Here is a 20,312-nt window from a genome sequence, read left to right on the forward strand (position 1 = left end):
CCCAAGAGCTGCGGGGATGGGGAGGCACTCTTAATGAGGTAGGAAGTAGAACACAGTGCGTCGCACGGTAGTGACGTTTCGCGACGGCCGGACTTTCGTTTGCAGCCGCCTCGAAGCAAACTTGTGAGGTGAGCGGCAACGGGGAGATTTGTCCGGGAGCTTCGCATGTCAGTAAGACTCGTTGGGTGAGACGGCCTTGATCTGTTTGTTTCCGAACGCGGAGGCGATTGGGAGTGAAAGGAAGCCGTCGTCCCTCCTGTCTAGTTTCACTGAGGGGTTGGGCTTCGGACTGAATCCTCCTCCATGTAACGCGGTCGTAATAGCCCGTTTTCTGCAGGTTGAAATGTAGGATGCCAGGGAGAAGGGTTCCATTTGCAGTTGGCTCCATTGTGCATTTCCGTTCTGTTGGCAGCATCGGGAGTCAAGTGCGTCTGCCATAGCACAAACATGGATTCTATTCCATTTCATTGTTCATTGACTAAATAAATTTACTGGTTGGTCATTCATCCACTCATCACACCCGAAGGAAAAGATGTGACTTTTCCTTTGGAAAGAAGTATATAAGTGGTTGAAGCAAAATACTCCCACATCTTTCAATCTTGCAATCTTTCAAAATCTTTTTCTTCCTCCCATTTTGTTCGAAGAAAGATGCTTAGTACCATGGCTCAAGCTATCGGATGTGGGCTAGGAGGTTTGCAGCTCACATTTGGTAGACAGAGTAATAGTCCATGGGTAATACAATCTTTCACCTGTTGGTCCTCTTAATGAAACATTGTGCTATATTATATGCTATATGCTATATTAATTGATACAGTCTTAACATACTTTTAGTTCTTGTACAGACTGGAAGACAGGAATACAATATATTTTTTCTGCATGTATAAGAACAGGGAAGAAGGCAAGAAGATTAGAAGTAATGTTATTTATGCATTTCTAATTTTCTGTTATTTATTATTTATTATGGTTATAGTTAATTATAGTGGGCAGTGGATTTGATATTGCTAAGTGGAAGAAAACAAGAATTTTTTTTTAAAAATAGGCTGTACACCGCCCTGAGTCCTTCGGGAGAAGGGCGGTATAGAAATAAAATTATTATTATTATTATTATTATTATTATTATTATTATTATTAATTTGAATATAATATTTGTTTTGCAAGATAACAGCTATGACAGATCCAGACATTCTCACAGAGGTCCCAGCTTCTCTGAAACGCCTTGCTAAGTATGTAGTACGTGGTTTTTATGGTACTGAACATGCTTTGGCCCTGGACATTCTAATTCGGAACCCATGTGTAAAGGAGGAAGACATGTTGGAGCTTCTGAAGTTTGATCGGAAGCAGCTGCGAGCAATTCTCAACACTCTTAAAGGTGACAAATTTATCAAATGCAGGATGAGAGTGGAGACAGCTCCAGATGGGAAGACCACCAGGCACAATTTCTACTTTATTAATTATCGTCTACTGGTCAATGTGGTGAAGTATAAATTGGATCATATGAGAAGAAGAATTGAGACAGATGAAAGAGACTCCACCAACCGAGCCTCTTTCAGGTGTCCTATTTGTTGCAGTACCTTCACAGATTTAGAGGCAAACCAGTTGTTTGAACCTAATACAGGTAAGATACAAGAATTCCTCAAAGGGCTGAAATAATAATTTGCCATCTTATCTGGTAGAGTTGATTTGGGGATAGAAAAAGCCTATATATTTGGTTGTTCCAAGTTATTTTTTAAAAAAGGGTTGCAGAGGTCAACAGTTTTTATGACAATTGAGTTAGCAAGACATTAAGACTTCTGGGATCCTGCAAAATTGCATTTTTTTTAATCTGTAAAAGCTTTCTTGCCACAAGACCATATGTCAGAACATGTTGAGGACTGCCTGATAGCAGATGAGAACTGGACTAACACCATAATCAGAGCTGATATCCTCTTCTCTACCATATCCTTTGCACTTCATTCTCTGTCACGTTCACATCAGACTTCTATACATTTTTTTCTCTCCCATGTGTACACATTCCTGAACTTGGAGGCCTGGCATAAGGGAAAAAACAATAGCCCTGCTGACTTAGATTAACTACCTATTTTTTCCAGTATTTTGTGGCCCTTTGGCCAACAAACTGCTGACAGGAAGCTCGGGAGCCTAGCCAGGAGAGCAGTGGCAGCTGCTAATGAAGGAAGGTTGCTTCTGATTCAGAAGATAAAACAGTTTTCAAGTCAGTTAGCCACTCACTGACTGATTCTCCATGAATTTGTCCTGTCTTCTTTTAAAACTGTAAATGGGTGGAGTCATCAGTTAAGTAAATTTACTACTACCTAAATAGTAGGTAAAATACTTTTGCCTTCTCTCTGTTTTAATTTATCGCTAAATAAAATGGATCTTTTCCATGATAGTTTTACTTTGCACAACCCATCAAATAATTTAACAGTTAATTAGCATTTTATATTTCCTAATTTTTACTGATTTATTTTCTGTATAGGAATATTTCGCTGCACATTTTGTGAGACTGAAGTGGAAGAAGATGAATCTGCAATGCCTAAAAAGGATGCAAGAACTCTTGTAGCACGATTTAATGAACAAATAGAACCTATTTATGCATTGCTTCGTGAGACTGAGGATGTTAATTTAGCTTATGAATTACTTGAGCCTGAGCCTATGGAGATTCTTGCATTGAAGCAGAGGTGGGCCAGAGTATTAATTTGTCTGAATTTGGTAGTCAACGGTTGACAGACTTCTCAAATTCTGTTTCTAAAAATATATGTCATTGGATATGGACTTTTATGATTTAGCTAGATGTCTACAGATAATGGCTGTATAATTCCAGTATGATATTAAACACTTTTGCCAGCATAAATATCTGACAAATTTTAATAAATTGGGTGTAATCATATGCACTCACAGAAAAAAACCATATTTAACTGAGCTGGACTTTTAGTTAGAATGCATGGAATTATACCTTTAGACTTTATATAAGGTATATATAAAAACAGTATTTCATGTTGTTTCTCCTCTGTGGTTCATTTTATTGTGATTTGAACTTAAAGTACAATGTACAATGTACTTTGATATTGTTCTTTACAATGTACAATGATATTGTTCTTTAATACAAATCTCAACATAGAGAAAAAGTTAATATCTTGTGAAATTAAAAGAGTCTTGAGGGCTTTTTAAAAAAGAGTTCTTAGTATCTTCAAGACTGAAACATTTTCATTGCATATCTGAAATCCTATCCATATGTACCTGAGATTCAGTTCCACTAATTATAGTAGTGCTTGCATCCGAATGCATAGATTCGATTACTAAGCAATGTTAAGCAATAATACATCAGGGACATTTTAATATTAACATACAACTGTAAGAGCAGATTAACAGACTGAATTACTGAGAGTTCATAGGCTCTTCGCTGCAAAATAATCTGTTAGGCTTTTTAAATAGGTATTCTGCAGTAAGCAGGAGTTCAATCAATCAATAATATTTATGTTATCAATGACCAGAAAAATGTAAAAGAACAGCAACTTAGTAAAGCAAATAAATGCAGTAATGTACTAGTAAATAAGTCACATAATATATAACATTTTACGATGTTAATACAGTTGTTACCTGATTGACAGTAAGCAGGGATTGGATCCAGTAACCTACAGGCCCCTTTGAACTCAAATATTTTACTGTACTGATTCCATTTTAATTGGTACTGGCTATCCATTCTTAATTTTAGATCATCTGCAGATTTGATAAAATTCAGTTTGCAGAAATAGGCAACTTGTTGCCTGTAGTACCAGTCAGGATGCCTATTCCATTCTGTACTCTACCTGACTAATATCTTTTAGATTATGTTAAGTAAAAAAATAAATGGGAAGCTGTCATGTTGCAGAGCACCAGCATTGATGGTGGTTCTCACTTAACGACCACTTATTCAGCAATTGTTTGAACTTACAATGGTGCTGAACAAGTCCTCATACTTAGGACGGTTGCAGCATCTCCATGGTCACATGATTGCCATTTGCAACCTTCACTGATGGTTTCAACAGGCAAAAACTGGGAAAGCCAACAGGAGTGTTACAAATGGTGACCACATGATAATTGTGTTTAGCAATGCTATGGGGTTTGTTTAGCAATGGAAACTAGAAGTGCTAGAACTGTGTTGCTAAGTGGCTCGGTCATATGATTTTACACTTTACAGACATGTCCCTTAGTGATGGAAATTCCAATTCCAGTTATCGTCATTAAGTGAGGACTACCTTTCCAGGAGTGCATAGGTGGCTCTCAGAAGCATTTTTAGAAAAGAAACATTGGAGATAGCTATAGTCACGTGTTTGTCTGGAGCTGTGTCTTTATTTGTACAATGCCCAGAATTCCTCTGTTAGGGAGATGTGATAAATAAAAAATACATAAGGTCAAAAGTAAGCTTATGGACAAAAATGGTAAGGCTGCAATATCTCCGAAGTTTATATACATACATACATACATACATACATACATACATATATACATACATTGATTTGATTTATATGCCTCCCTTCTCCGGAGACTCAGGGCGGTTTACAATATTTCCATTGCTTCTAACATTCCTCTAGAATTAATGGCATTTCTGTAATCCAGCTGTAATAAGTGTGTAGTGCTTTTTAAATCCTTTAAAAATGAGTATCATTGGTGACCCTGTTGAGAAGTCTTAATGACCTTTTACAATATTGAGTAAACTGTATATATTAGCTTTTAAATTGTACTGTTATAAGAATTTTATTAAAATAATGTACAATGTTTCTCTAATCCAAACATATCTGTTTATGATTGTGTGCAGCAAAGAACGAGCTGCTGGTGCATTGGGAAACAGTAGTTTACCAAGTGGGCAGCACAGAGAAGCCTGGACAACAAAAGGGCCTTCTTATGGGGACATGTACACTCAGAATGTTATTATTAACATGGAGGATCAAGAAGATACACATCAGCCAGCAAATGAAGGGAAGCTACCCAGAGAGAGACCAGTTTGGCTGCGGGAAAGCACAGTGCAAGGTGCTTATGATCCTAATGAGGTCACTGAAGGTAAGAAAGCTATAAGAAGAAAAACATTATGAAATCCAAAAGGATGTAAATAGAGAAGCATGTACATTATGAGAGGTACTCAATTTATGATGGCAATTGGGATTGGAATTGCCGTCACTAAGCAATGTGGTTATAAAGCATGACCACATCACTTAGTGAGAATAATTCATGCAGTCCCAGTTGCCATCATTAATTGAATCCCATCATCATTGGGTGAAGTAGCTTCCTGCTTGACTTCGGTTATTACCAAAGTCAGTGCGGAAACCAGCAGGAAATAGTAAGTCCCAGGCTCGCAGGCATTTAAGTGGTTACTGCTGGATGAAGGATGGAGCAAGAGGGTGTGAGAGAGTGTCAAGGATGGTGTGCAAGAGATGATGCACAGTTTGGGAAGGTGCACAAGGAAGGAAGGGAGTGCATAAGTGGCACCATGCTGGTCAGGGAGGGTACGTAGGAAATGCCATCTGGATCATGGAGAGGGCAAGACCTGAGAAGAACACCTTCAACATCTAAGCTTAACAATGGATTGTATAGGAAAAACTGGCTTAACCATAAACCCAAAAAAGTGCTATCTAGGAAACCTGATATTGGGGGTTCATGGTTGGTAAGGAAGAGATAAAGCCTGAACAGGGAAAGGTAGAAATCCTGAAACAGGTGGAAGTCTCCAAACAAAGATATTCATTCTTCCTGGGTTTGGTGGGTTATTACCAAAGGTTTATCCCTCATTTTTCTACTATAGCTCAATCTCGTAACACACCTAATGAGAAAAACAGAGCCCCCCAGAGTACAGTGGTCTTCAGAATGCCAGGAAGCATTGGAGAACATAAAAGATGCTTTATGTAAGAAGCCAGTACTAAAAGGACTGGATTTGTCCCAACCATATGTTATACAAATAGATACATCTAACATATGCTTAATACTCCTTTAAGGGATGGACCACACTGTGCTATACTTGTCAAAGAATCTTCTCCAGGGAAACAAAAATGTAGCACCATCAAAAAAAATTTCTATGCAATGAAGGAGGCAGTCGCTGTTCTGTGTGTGTAACTCTGGCATTGGGAATTCACTGTGATAATTGACTACCAACCACTCACCTGACTGCAGCTGCTGAAGGATACAAATTCCCAGTTAACCAGGTGGTATCTGACAGTGCAACTTTACCACTTCAATATTATGCAGCAGGTGGGACAGCAAAATTTCATCACTGACTTCCTTTTTTTTCTCAAATATTTTATTTTATTAAAAAAAAATTTAAAATACAACCCTCCAAAATTTTTAAACTAAAAAATTAAACTAAAACAAAAAACCACAACATTTTAAAAGTGCATTAAAAACACTAACACATATACACATATTATTTCTCCCTAGTTGAATACTGATAAATATATTACAAGGAAATTAGTTTCCCATGCCTTGCGAAACAGCCCTCCCTCAAATTTTAAACTACTAATTCTATTTTCAGATTATTAACTTGTCCTTTAACTACTATATTAATGACAAAACAGTTAACAAGTAGAACAATAATAAAAAAGCAAGATTTTGCTTTGCTTTTCTCCACCCCAAGATTTTGGGGTGGAGATATACAGCTGAGTATCATCAGTGTACAGATGGCACCGCACCCCAAATCCACGGATGATCTCACCCAGCGGCTTCACATAAATCTTGAACAGGAGAGGCGAGAGGACCGACCCTTGCGGCACCCCACAAACAAGGTGCCTCGAGGTCAACCTCTGCCCCCCAGCCAACACGGACTGTGACCGGTCGGAGAGATAAGAGGAGAACCACCATAGAACAGTGCCTCCCACTCCCAACCTCTCCAGCCGGCGCAGTATGATACCATGGTCAATGGTATCAAAAGCCACTGAGAGATCTAATAGGACCAGGACAGAGGAACAACCCCTCCAGAGATCATCGACCAACACGACCAATGCCGTCTCCGTGATGTACCCAGGCCTGAAGCCGGACTGGAACGGATCCAGATAGACAGTCGCGCCACCACACTCTTGACAACCTTCGCCACAAAGCGAAGGTTGGAGACAGGACGATAATTTGCCAAAACAGCCGGATCCAGAGAAGGCTTCTTGAAGAGGGGCCTCACCACCGCCTCTTTCAAGGCGGGAGGTAAGAAGCCCTCACTCAAAGAAGCGTTTATAATCCTCTGGAGCCAGCCTCATGTAACCTCCCGGGTAGCCAGCACCAGCCAGGAGGGACACGGGTCCAATAAACATGTGGTTGCGTTCAACCTTCCCAGCATCCTGTCCACGTCCTCGGGAGTCACAGGATTAAACTCCTCCCAGATAACAGTCTCAAGACCCGGCTCAGACACCTCGCCTGAATCCACCTAGTCAGAGTCCAAGCCGTCCCGAATTTGAGCGATTTTATTGAGCAGATAACACGCAAAATCCTCAGCACGCCCTTGCAAGGGGTCTTCCCGTGCTCCCAGATGGAGAAGGGAGTGGGTCACCCTAAACAGGGTGGCTGAGCGATTATCTGCCGACGCGATAACAGCGGAAAAGTAATTACACTTTGCCAGTTTTATCGCCACTAAGTAGGTCTTGATATAAGACCTCACTAGTGCTCGGTCAGATCCAGAACGACTAGCTCTCCAACTACTCTCTAGGCGTCTTTTCCGGCGCTTCATCTCCCTCAGCTCCTCGGAGAACCAAGGAGCTGGACCGATTCGGTGCTGGGTCAGAGGCCGCAAAGGCACGACCCGATCTAAAGCACCAGCGGCCGCCCTATCCCAGGCGGCCACCAGATCTTCCGACGAGTCATGAGCCAGAGTCTCAGGGAATGGCCCAGCTCCATTTGGAATCTATCAGGATCCATCAGGCGCCTGGGGCGGAACCACCTGGTTGGTTCCGCCTCCCTGTGGCGGGGTGTAGCGGTCAGGAAGTCAAGTCTAAGGAGAGAATGGTCTGACCATGACAAGGGTTCAATGACTATATCCCCTGTATCTAGGCCATTCAACCACTGACCAGAGACAAAAACCAAGTCCAGAGTGTGTCCTCCTATATGAGTAGGGCCATGAATTAACTGGGTCAGGTCCATGGCTGTCATGGAAGCCATGAACTCCTGAGCCACCTCCAACGTTTCACCGATGGACGGCAGGTTGAAATCCCCCATGACCAAAAGCCTGGGGGTCTCAACTGCCACTCCGGCTATGACGTTGAGGAGCTCGGGCAGGGCCGCTGCCACGCAGCAGGGAGCCAGGTACGCAATCAGCAAGCCCACCTGCATCCCATGGCCCCACTTCACAAGGAGAGACTCACATCCGGCTATCTGAGGTACAGTGGCCTCCCTAGGATTGAGACCTTCCTTTACAATAACCGCCACTCCCCCACCCCTACCCTGGGCCCTCGGCTGATGAAATGCGCGGAAACCCGGTGGGCACATCTCAACGAGGGGGACCCCCCTTCCTGGCCCAACCAGGTCTCTGTAATACCCGCCAGGTCCGCTCCCCCCTCTTGAATCAGCTCACAAATGAGGGGGGCTTTGTTGACCATGGACCTGGCGTTGCACAGCATCAGCCTAAGACCGGGGCTCTGAGACTCTGGACAACCCAGGGAACGAGGTGAGCATTGGGGGCCGGAGCACGTCACCTCTTGAAGACAGCGAGCACATGCCCCCACAACACGATATGGCCCCCTGCTCCCACCATATCTGCCCCTCCCACCGACAGTCCTGATGGAATCGCCCTCCTCCATACCAACACTAACCCGCTCCACTCCCCGCTCCGCACCTCCCCTCACATGACCCTGTGCCGGGCCTGGCTCCCCCCTCCCTCCCTCTCCCTCGCCAAACAACCCTTCCCCCCAAAAAATCCCTTAAAAGATTAGCTAATGACAATTTTAAAAAACCCCTCAGCCCCCTCTTCGCTGCGTGCCACCTCTCGGGGTTCCAAAACCCGTCATCGAGGTAGGCCCTCGATAGAGTGGAGGGCCAATCCTGCGAGAGGGGGGAATCCCGCAGAACAAGAAGCTCAGCTGCCGAGTACATTTTGCTACAAGAGGATGAATGACCATGTCCCAAAGGTCCAGATGAAGAAATAAAGGTCCAGGGGAGAGCAAATAAACAAAATGGGAGCATCCAAAATCCAAGGTCCAAAGTCCACTGTCCCCTCACAACAGTGGGCAAAGTCTCCTGCCAAGTTGACACAGTTCAAGGGGGATACGATCCAACCACCCTCTCACGGTGATTGGTACATGAGAGGACACTTTTTTAAAAAAAAATTTGATTTATATGCCGCCCTTCTCCGGAGACTCAGGGTGGCTTACAATGTGTTAAGCAATAGCCTTCATACTTTTGTATATTTATACAAAGTCAGCTTATTGCCCCCACAATCCGGGTCCTCATTTTACCTACCTTAGAAAGGATGGAAGGCTGAGTCAACCTGGTGAGATTTGAACTTGCAGTAATTGCAGGCAGTTGGTGTTAATAACAGTGCTTTAGTCTGCTGCGCCACCAGGACACTGCCTACAAAATGGCCAGCACTTTTGCTGCTGTTGCCATGTCTCTTTAAGGCCCTTTCCTAGTGAACATAGTAATTGCTGGCTATAAAAGCTGAGCAGAGAGGTAGCTGAGGGTGGTGGTGTTTGGAAGATAGGGAAGAAGGTTTGTGTGTTCATGAGGAAGACTAAAGTAGATAAGAGATACTGTTCTCCAGCAATAGGACTCATAAGAAGTAGTAGTTGGAGGAGCAGGAGGAGGAAGTTTGGTAGAAATAGGAAAGTGTGGAGTAGTGAGTAATTAATACTAGCCTTTCAGTTTTTGTATGTGTGTTGCCTAGAGACCTGTATGGTTGTGATGACTCTCTTGTGTTTTGGAGTCCATTGACTTGGGTATACTAAAAAGAATCCATGACACATTATGTGTTAACATTTTTTTATTTTGCTGCAATGTAAATTCTTGTGATATGGTATTTGCTCCTATTACAATTTACAGCTTCTGTTTTTTTCTCTTGTAATGTCAGCTTTTTTAGTTTTGTAGTGATTTTTTTCTGTTTGTGTAAATGAGGCACTTGAATTTTTACAAATTTCCGCCCTAGTCACTACATTAGTACTTCTTTCTTCTGTTATATAATCACAGTATGCAAAAGTCAATAAATAACTTACATGGATAAAACAGGCCTTTTTCTTGAGGAAAAGTTTTTATATTTTTAGAATCTACTGTTTTTATCTTTTTAAAGTAACTTTGCAATAATTTCAGAAAAAATGTATATTGCAGCAAAGCCAGTCCTTAATTTTCTGATTCCTGTTGCATTCTGTTTGTCATTAACCAATATATAATTTTGCTTATATACATTTATATTCACATAAACTCGTGGTTCCATAATTAGTAGAACTTAAATTTAAAGGATTGTATAATTAATATTTTTTCTATTACTCCTCTTCTGTTTTTGCTATCTTGTTATAGTTTTGCTATAGTCAGTGCTTTATAGTAAATTGCTATATATATATATTTTAATTTGATTTATTCCCTTATTGATGTTTTAAATTTTAGGCATTTTTTAAAATCCAATCCAATCTTTATTAAAATCATAGTCCAATATAAGAGTGTAAGGTAATATCACCAAAAAGAAACATAAGGGATCTAAAAAGTGAAAATCTAAAATGAATTATAAAAAACTTGAAGATATAAAAGCTAGATAAATTAAAAATACACACTTAAAGTTAGAATCTAAAAGGGACGGTAACATTAGATGGGTGTAGGGGAGCATAAAAAGTTAGTTTTTGGACTTTGTCGAGGTATAAAACATCTTAATATGACTAATTAGATGCACACTGAATCTAGAATGTAACTTTATTATGATCATAAACCAGCAATAGACATCACTGTTTACAATATATTAAAAAATAGTACTGACATTAATAGTGGATAATAACATCCCTGTTAAGAAAATACATGTCCTCAAACAGTTAGGTTCACTCCCTAGTTTATGTGAGTGGAGAGCTGATACGTATGTGAGTAAATATAATTTTCCAAAATTGTTAGAGATATCTCCAAAAAATTGGCACAAGTTGACAGCTATAATTCTGTAACCAATTTTTTTCTTGCGGACATTGCAGCCACACAGAATTTTACCACTGCACATGTGATACCTGGGTTTGAGTCCTGGAGGAGAAAGCCTACATAAAAATTGTCTGCCCTCCCTGGCAATCTCTCTAATAAGGGGAGAATATACACTGACCTATAAACTCTGTATAACTCACAATACAATAAAACATGTGAGATATCTTCAACTTCTACACTGAAATCTACTTTACAATGCTGAGTCCCAACTACAAGCCATACATCATTATCCAATAAATTTGATTGCACAGTACCTAGCAACATTGTCTGTTGCAGCAAAGTAAGTATCTGCATACTGTCATGTCCAAATGAATATAATTAAATTATTTAAATACTTTCTTGCAGGTGGTCAAGACATAAACATGTTACATGAAGATGAAGAGGGACAGGCAGCACTAGATAATAATGAAGAGGTAATGCGTGCTCTGCTCATCCATGAAAAGAAAACCTCCTCTGTCTCTACGGCTGCTATGGGAGGGATTGCTCCTTTATCTGCCACAAATGCCAGTGATTCCGAGAGTGAGACCAGTGAATCGGATGAGGACTCTCTTCCTTGTGCAGCCACTGCTCCCACAACGCTCTATGGGCTGCCAGATGACAATGATGAGGATGAGTTTGAAGTAGTAACTGAAGACCCCATTGTTATGGTGGCAGGGCATCCATTTTCTTACAGCCAAGTAAACCAGCGGCCAGAGCTTGTGTCACAGATGACTGTGGAGGAGAAAGAGCAATATATAGCTATGGGCCAGCGTATGTTTGAGGATATGTTTGATTAACTTCTGCTGCTGGAATAGCAGTGATAGATGATTTTCAACTGGAAATTCTGAAAAAGCAAAAGAATTAGAACCAAATAGAGGAGTCAAAGATCAGAACGTAGGGAGGGAGCTGCTACAAATGCAACAAGGTGTGAGAAACCTGCAGTCAATCCAGATATTTCTCCCATATTTGCACATGTGCACACACCGCTGTGTTTAGTCTACAGGTTTTCCATTGCATTATACTTGATTTTTTATTTTTATTTTTTTTTTGCCTGGAAAATATGAATGCTCTTTTGATGGCTTATTTTTCTTCCTTAAAAAGAGGATTGTACTATAGAAGGCACTATCTTTACTTTACTCTGAACATAACTGCTTGTATCATATAGTTGAAAGAACTTACTGCCTTGCAAGCATAGTGACTATATGGGCTCCTTATTTCCAATGGGTTGACAAGCTAAATGCTTGCCTGCCATATATCTCTGGCGAGGGTGGGGAGAAAGAGAACCTGTGGCCGAAGAGAATATAAATACAATCATGTTAAATCAGTGAGTATTGGGGACTATAGTGTACATTTTTTTCTGCAGAAGGCATGCTGAAGATAGTTATTGTTAAAGGACAAACAAAAAAACACAATCCAGCCACTGCAATCTTTTCAAATTTATCTGATTTTTAAAAAATAATATCAGTGTGTGACTCTTCTTTGCTAATTTAGTAGATTTAAAAAATTTTCATTTAATAATTTTGTCTGCAGTGCTAAAATTTCCAAGGAGGTGACTTTGATAAAATATAACTTGGATCTAATTTTCTTACCTTTTCCAGAAGTGGTGTTATTCATCCCATTTTTGGATGGTTTATTTTGTTTCAATGAAGCCTCACTTAGTTTCCAGAAAGATTCATCCCAAAATGTGGACTGTATGTATTTACATGTTACATAATCCATGAGGAAAAAGGCAAAAACAAAAAAAGTTGCCTCTTAACAAACAAGAATAATGAGGAAAGCAAAATGTTGCCTTTGATAAAACCTGGATTCTGTCCAGTAAAATATATGTGTCATGACTATGATAGGAACTACCATCCAAGTAAATGGTGGGAAAGCAATATATTGTTTTAATAGAAATCTAAACAGCTTTAATACTTTAAAAAATTATGCAGACTTTAGATGCCACTACAGAGCATGACAGAGTCTATTTTAATATTTCAGTGGTACCTTCATAAATTCAATTTTGTGACATTTAACTTTCTAAAACACATGGTTTTTTTAAAAAAATCATTGTGCATTTCTTTGGAATAGTGATAGACTACAGATAAAATAATTGTATTTCAAAGCACCAGCATTTATTGCATATTCCATTTTTATATATCAAAATTGTACAAGTTAACAGACTTGCAAATTGAAAAGCAAGTGACCATGTGTGTTGCCTTTTATAACTTTCAGATACTTCAATAGAGTCAAATTTTGTTCCACTTTAAAATAGAAGGACTATTGTTTTTAGATTACAAATAAGCATTTTGAACAGCTGGTTTTATTTTACTTTAATAATATTATTTGAAGAATTACTGAACTATATACAGTTGTTCCCACAAAATGCTTGTCTGTCCATCACAATGTCCTTGTCCTATTGTGTATTTGTATTTCATATTAAGGCTGTATGAATGAGTAGATCAAAAGTACGTCTTGCATTCAAATACCATTGGGAATGCAGATCTTCTGGAGAATTTGACCATGATGTATTGTATTGACAGTTAAAAGCAGTCTTCCAACTTGGTTGGTCCCTCTTTCAAATGGAAGAAAGAAATACACAATTCAAGGGGAAGGTTGCTCACCACTAAATGTCACTGCATCAGAATTAAATCATTATGATACAGATAGTAACAAACCTGAAGTGTAATTCTTTATATATATAGTATATTTAATACTGAGCATGTAGACAAAAAGTATTCATAGACACAAAGGCTTGCCTCTGGATGTGGTGGATGCTGGAGGTTTTAAAGAAGAGAGAGGACAAACATTTGTCCAGAATAGTATAGAATCTCCTGCTTGAGCAGGGGGTTGGACTGGAAGACCTCCAAGGTTCCTTCCAACTCTGTTATTCTATATTCTCTGTAAATGCAGCATTTTAGATTCAGTTGCAAAAAAAGACACATTGGATCATACAGCGATACTCACTTAGCTCCTCTCTGCCTAGTGTTTTTTCACAGGACTGTGTGGCTTCCTATCACAGCTACAACATGATCTTAGAAGAAGATGAAATGTATTTCATGTGCATCCTACATGGCCTGAATTACTTTTTGAATTTTGAATTTGAAGCTTAGCATGGGACTAAAACCTTTTTGGAACTTAAGAAATTCCTAATTTTATAGAAAAATGGAATATTGCAACAACTGCTAACATAATGACAGTGTGACTATACTATATGGGCTGAGACTTTTCTCATGTTCTTTTGTACCTTTTCTCTGCCATGTCTTGGACCCTATTTAAAAATATATTTCATATAAGACCCTATTTCTAATTTTTAAAAATGCCACTGTCTGCCTTTTAGAAAACAAAACTTTTGTTTTAGTAATAAAAAGTTGGATATTATTACTAGAATCATAGAAGGGGCTACTGAGTCTCATCCAAGCCTAAGACGATACCACAGTGGTCTCTTTCCCTGGTATTTGTTGCAATCTTTTTTTCTTCCTCATCCCTAACTATAAAAAGAATAAAAAAGGGAATGCATCTTTCCCCTTTTTTTAACAAAAAGGATGGGGTGAAACGAGCACAAACTCTACAAATCCAGCAATGTACACTCAGTTTGCAGAAACTGATGCCATCTGAAGCATGTTACCTGACAATATGGAGTCAAAATTGCTTAAAATAATTATTACAAAATATTTAACAGTGAAGAAAAACATAGATGAGTGTTGGGCTTAGAGAAACAGGATTAGATTCAAAGAGTAAATGTTAACAAAGCTAAGCTATTGAAGATTCACTTTGGAGAAAATAGTAAAAAGAATCAACCCTCTTCTGCAATACAGTCTAGAAAACAAGGTGCATTGGATTTACCTTAAAATCCTGGAATACTGCCATTCACCAACCTGGAGCTTCTTTCCTTTTCTTCTGAGTTACATAATTATTTTTTTTAGGATTTAATTAGTATAATTCCTGGCCATATTGGATAAACAATCTACTTGATTGTAGAAGTGTTTATTCTGAGCTGATGCAGTGAAAATGATTTTAACGGACAGTTGAGGTATTTTCCATACTTTTACCCTTTGGACCCAGACATTAAGATGACTAGATCTGCTCAGCTCCTCCTCTTTCTTTTCTTATATTCACACATATATTGGGGGCTGTTCACTAAGTTCCTTATACCATTGTAGGGTGAGCTCCATGTTGGAAAAGGCTGCCCTAAACAAAGACTGAAGTACAGTAACACTATGTAGCATCAGAATAAAATGGTGAATGTGGACTCAAATTTCTAAAAGCAAGTAACCCTGTGTGGCATACAACAAAGCTCAAGCAATATCAAATACCATTATTTTTTAAAATAAACTAAGAACAGAGCTAAAATCAATAACAGATGAAGTGATGTTAATAGTAGTGGAGCCACCTCATTAATTCACTGGCCCTTGGGGTTCCCAAGGCCTACTGACATTACCAAGTCTTGAGACCAGAAGTTTGGAAGTGATAAGGCCACCTCAGGGGGGAAGAAGATTCAACCACATGGACCTCACAATAGAAAAGGCCCATTACCTAGGGCCCACCAAATGTAAGTTCCTAGAAAACAACCTATAACCTAGCCCACTTTGCAGATTAAATCACTGACAGTCCCTCAACCCTCCCATGCCTTGTAGGGGTTTAAAGGTCAACACCAGCACCTTGAAATGAACCTAGAAACACACCAGTAACCAATGCAGCCTGTGAAACAAATGTAACGTGTTCTACCAGAAACACATAACTGCTTGCATTGCTGCATTTTGTACCAACTGAAGTTGCTGCCCCTTCAAGGGCAGTCTCATGTACAGCAAAGTTTACAGATTCTGCTAAGGCAAATCCAAAGAAGTCACATTACGAATTTGTACAAGTGAATTCAGCTGTAACCTTTTAATATAATTTAACAGCTATTGCATGTTTGAAGGCTGCAAGGGAAAAAAATGGAATTGCTTTCAGCAGCTTGCATTGTTGGCTATTAATCATGTAAGGCAAATAAATTTAGGCTGGCTAAGAGTCCCAGTCAAAAATAAGTGAACATTTTGTTTCAGAATATACTACAATATTAGGTTATCCTTAGGTAGTTAAAACAGCACAAATTTATACACTTATTGTTTGGGGCAGGAGAGCAGGGAAAGACTTGAGAGCGCTGGCCACAAATTTGTTGTAGCTAGAACTAGAAAAAAACCATACAGTATTTACCCTCAAGCTGTATTATATCTTCTCACAAACAATATCACTTTGATATCTTCACACAAAAAATTGTCACTGAGAAAAAAGATGAGAAAGAACAAACATTCGTGATAATATATAGCCAAATTGCTATTATCACTATTTTCAGTATGATTACTTTTGCTACCTTAATTATTCGTAAATATTTTGCCTGGTTTTATTATATTCATTCTCAAGATTGAGAATGTATATATGTATAAAGCCCAAGCCAAACAAACTGCATATTGGCCTAGTTATTATGGCATGTGAGCCATGGTGTATCATACAATGCAATATTGTGATCTCAGCCTATGTATATTATACACACCTTTGTTGGCTAGTGTGATGCATGATGAGGCAAAGGAATTGGCAAATAACCTCTCCACTTATTTCTTTCTATCTATTACTTTTCTCATCCTCCGCAACTTTTTCCTTCATCTTTTAGTGGCTTCTTTACAGCACTATTCGCCAAATATCTGCCTTATTTCCTTTTTTTCTTCTTTGTGATTTTCTGTCGATAATCTTTATAAAATACTTATTGGAGTATTCAACATTTCAAAATGTGGAATTCAACATTTCTTTCAGTAGGAATCAAGTTAACTTTTTTTATTGAGACATGCTTCAAATGAACATTATTTAAGTGAAGATAAAAATATACACCAAAATTGTAAACAACTTGTGAATAGTTTATTTATTTATTTGCAGATTCTCTTCCATTTGAGTCACTTGAATCAGTATTCATCTTCCATTCTGTATTTGAGATTATGGTGATTTTATAACTCTTTAAGATTCACTGAGAAAAATAGTTATTTAATAAACACATTACCACTCCAAAGAAAGTGGCGGCGGCGGTGGGGGGGGGGAAACGAAGTACAATAAAAACAATTATATCACCATTGCCAAAATAACTGGAACATAATGCAGGATCTCTCCTGAACTGGAGATAACATTTTTAAAGCCTTGCTATCATGAATATTTGTGGAAGGGAGGCAACATATTATATCATCATATAAATACCATCACTTCTTGCATCAGACAGAAGGTAACCTTTTAAGAATGGTATGTGCTAATGTCACTGTGGATGTGTTGGTAGTTTGCTGTGAACAGCGCTACTAGCTATGTTTTTAGTTCCTAGAGTTAATTAGTATTAAAGTTACAGACTAAATTTTAGTTTTGCTATAATCTCTTGATAGTGCTAATCTAACAATACTTATAAATCAATGCTATTTTAAAAGGCAAAGTCTCTCAGCAGCTGAGTTCAGCCCCTATTGGCTTTCCTCCCAGCAATTTCAGAGGTTTCAGAAGCAAACTCCTCTGGGTTTTAGTCCCATTCCCCATGGAACGCTCAATTGATGCTTACGATAAATTTCAGAGTTCGATGAATGTTGTTATCTCTGAAGTACTTCACGACTCCAAACTGCAGTCTTGAGTGTTAAGAGCATCGGATCCTTTTAAGTAGTTCAATGTTTTTCTCAGCCCCGCCTTTAGAATGGAATCAGAGAAGGTAGCAGGGTGGAAGACAGCAGCGCCCCCTCTAGCTCACCTCTGGTCAATCAAAAAGGACAATGACATGGCACCAGGTGCCACCCGATGAGGCTATATACGGTTGCGCGCGCACGCGCTCTAGCTGTTCCCACTCACTCCCCTCTCTCCGATAATCGCCGGCGTTTCCTCTTTCAGCCATTTTTTCCCCAGCGCTGTGAAGGAGGAAGCGGCAAGAAGGTTCCGGATCCGAGCTGCAGCATTTTGCTCCTTTTGCCATTCTTCACTGGCCAACCTTCGGAGACTTCTGTTTAAGCGGAATCAAAATCGGAATCTCTGAGTTATGTTTTAGTTTTCCTCTAATCTCACCTCCTTCGGTCTATCGCAACATCTTCTGAGTTGAGAAGTCCTGTCTTTCCACAATTCTTTTGCTTCGTTCTGGTTTCTTTCAACTCCGCTTCTTTTCAAAATTGCAAGCGGATTATCTAATAGTCAGCTCGTCGTTCACCAGCCTTTCCCTCAGCGAAACAATCCTCCCTAGTTTTGGCGCGCGAGCCGGGTGAGTCTGGAGGAGGAGTCACTGCCGCCGCCTTCGCCTTCGCCTTCGCCTGTGGTTTCAGGACCTTGGAGAGCTGCTTGGACGGATCGGTCGGGGAACTGCGGCACCACTCACAGCTAAGCGACCGGAGGATTGCGCAGTCCTCCCTCAATTTGCGGACGATGCGTGCCCGCAAATCATGAACTTCTGATCCTACACCCTCTTTTACATCTACTAGTTGTGACCATCCTGCTGGGATGCAATTTATGTCCAGGCGCAATTCGTGTTCCTCCACTTTTCATTGGTTTGGATGTTGTGGATCAACCCCATAGCTGATTTCATCAAAACCTAATTGGGAACCCTACTTTTTAAGGCCTCTTTGCAGAGAGGGTAACTGTGTATCCACAACTTACTTGCTAACAAAATAATCCTTATTTGGTTTTGTTTTGATTTAATTAGAATATGAGTGGGTACATCACAATTAATAAACTGTGGTTTTCTTCTGGAGCTGAACAGTATAGCAACATTGCAATCAGACTGGGAGGCTGGTATTGTGAGGGAAGAGTGTAGTTGTGAAGCAGGAGAAAATATCTCAGATTGCAAGAGAATGTCATTTATTTATAAAGATGGAGTTTAACTGAATACTGAAGAATAGTTAAATACTCACTCTAAAGACTCTAAATATAAAGGTTATCAAGAAAGATAAAGAAGAGTCTACAAATGTTCCAAAACATGGACTATCTAGGGTAGAAGCGGGGATTTTAGAAAGCAAGCAAATGGACAGTAGCAACCAATTCTTCAGAAGAATCATATTTAAGATTATAATAAAGTAATTGACCAAAGACGTTGGCTTGCAGAACTCAATTACTTAAAAATAAATATATATTTCCAGCAAGAAAGTGTGTTCTACTTAAATCTGGATTACTAGTTTTAGAAATCTTAATTTTTTAAGAAGGAGCCATAATTAATCCCTTTTAATTAATTCAGTTTTTTCTTTCCCTAATGTCATTTTAGAATATCCCTTCTTAACATGCCTTCTTTTTAAAACAAAATTAAAATGTTATGTATTTCATTTGAGTTAGCAGAAAATGCCATACTGCTATATCATTGGAACATTTGAGAGATTCTTTGTGAGAGGAAACAGTCTTTGCTGAATGTGAAATTATCAAACCCAAGGAGTTCTCATAAGTGAAATTAATCTTGAGACTTTTTCTACAAAATGAAGAAATTTAGTTTTCACAAAGTTTTAGATGGTTTAACTTCATCCCCTAGTGGAAACTGCAGTAATAGTAGCAGTGGTAGTGGGCCTGGAAGAAACTCTGGGAACTCTGGAGAGGCTGCAGGGACACCCAGGGATGAAATTCAGGAAAGGCTGACTGCAGACTACTTTCGGTTAAGCAAGGTAAGAGCTGAATGCTTTCTGTAAGAATCAACATTCAAAAAAGTGGAAAGCTATAAATCAGTTGTAACTTACCAATTTATATTATCTTAAATATTGGCTGCATTTTATTTTTCTCACCCCTACGCCCAGTTTTATATTTTGTATAATAAAATCACAATAAAAACAATTATGGGTTTATTCTAGTTGGTAACAAGCCTGAGACATGATACAATATGCTCAATTTGATTTTGCATATTGATTGAAGTTTCACAGGTGGGGATGCCTCCAGTCCTTCAGTTGCCCTAGGTGGGCTATTATATGCTTAGTTGGATTTCTGGCTACGTTCTACGGAAATCCCTCTTTTAGGATAGACCCGAAAAGGGTATTGGATACAGTTGGATTTCAGGAGGCAATGGAAGGGTTTATGTTGTCTAAGTGGAATTAACAAACTCATGGCCCATTGCATTGTTTTTGCTTGTGAGGAAGCTGACTCATACAAGACCCTCACAGGCCATGTATTTGTGACTGTCTCTGAAGGATTCAATTAGAAATGGTGTAATAATGTCTTCCAATAAACCAATATTTGTCTAGGAAGGAATGAAAGAATACTTGTCTACTTGTATAGCTAAAATTTCCGGATCAGAT

The 20,312-nt window shown here is 39.2% G+C and overlaps 2 protein-coding genes across 3 annotated transcripts in view; both read left to right on the forward strand.

Annotated features, from left to right (window-relative positions):
- The first annotated feature begins 93 nt into the window (after positions 1 to 93).
- GTF2E1 (general transcription factor IIE subunit 1) lies at positions 94 to 12,662 on the forward strand. 2 transcript variants are annotated; one of them, XM_070935309.1, is made up of 5 exons: positions 94 to 128; positions 1,159 to 1,615; positions 2,474 to 2,675; positions 4,793 to 5,034; positions 11,449 to 12,662. In XM_070935309.1, the coding sequence occupies exons 2-5, from the start codon at positions 1,168 to 1,170 to the stop codon at positions 11,877 to 11,879; spliced, it is 1,323 nt and encodes a 440-aa protein (XP_070791410.1). In that variant the 5' UTR covers positions 94 to 128; positions 1,159 to 1,167; the 3' UTR covers positions 11,880 to 12,662. The 2 variants fall into 2 exon arrangements, with proteins under 2 accessions (XP_070791410.1, XP_070791409.1); XM_070935308.1 differs by having other exon boundaries at positions 115 to 185.
- A 6,843-nt stretch (positions 12,663 to 19,505) lies between these two features.
- The window catches only part of STXBP5L (syntaxin binding protein 5L), a 76,199-nt gene continuing 75,392 nt past the window's right edge, over positions 19,506 to 20,312 (forward strand). Inside the window, exon 1 of the mRNA XM_070935310.1 lies at positions 19,506 to 19,688. Coding sequence (XP_070791411.1) covers positions 19,506 to 19,688 — 183 coding nt within the window. The remainder of the gene's footprint in view (positions 19,689 to 20,312) is intronic.

Source organism: Pituophis catenifer, unplaced genomic scaffold (genome assembly GCF_029215685.1).
Source record: "Pituophis catenifer annectens isolate HBS135680 unplaced genomic scaffold, rPitCat1.0.hap2 SCAF_2, whole genome shotgun sequence".
Classification (NCBI taxonomy): Eukaryota; Metazoa; Chordata; class Lepidosauria; order Squamata; family Colubridae; genus Pituophis; species Pituophis catenifer.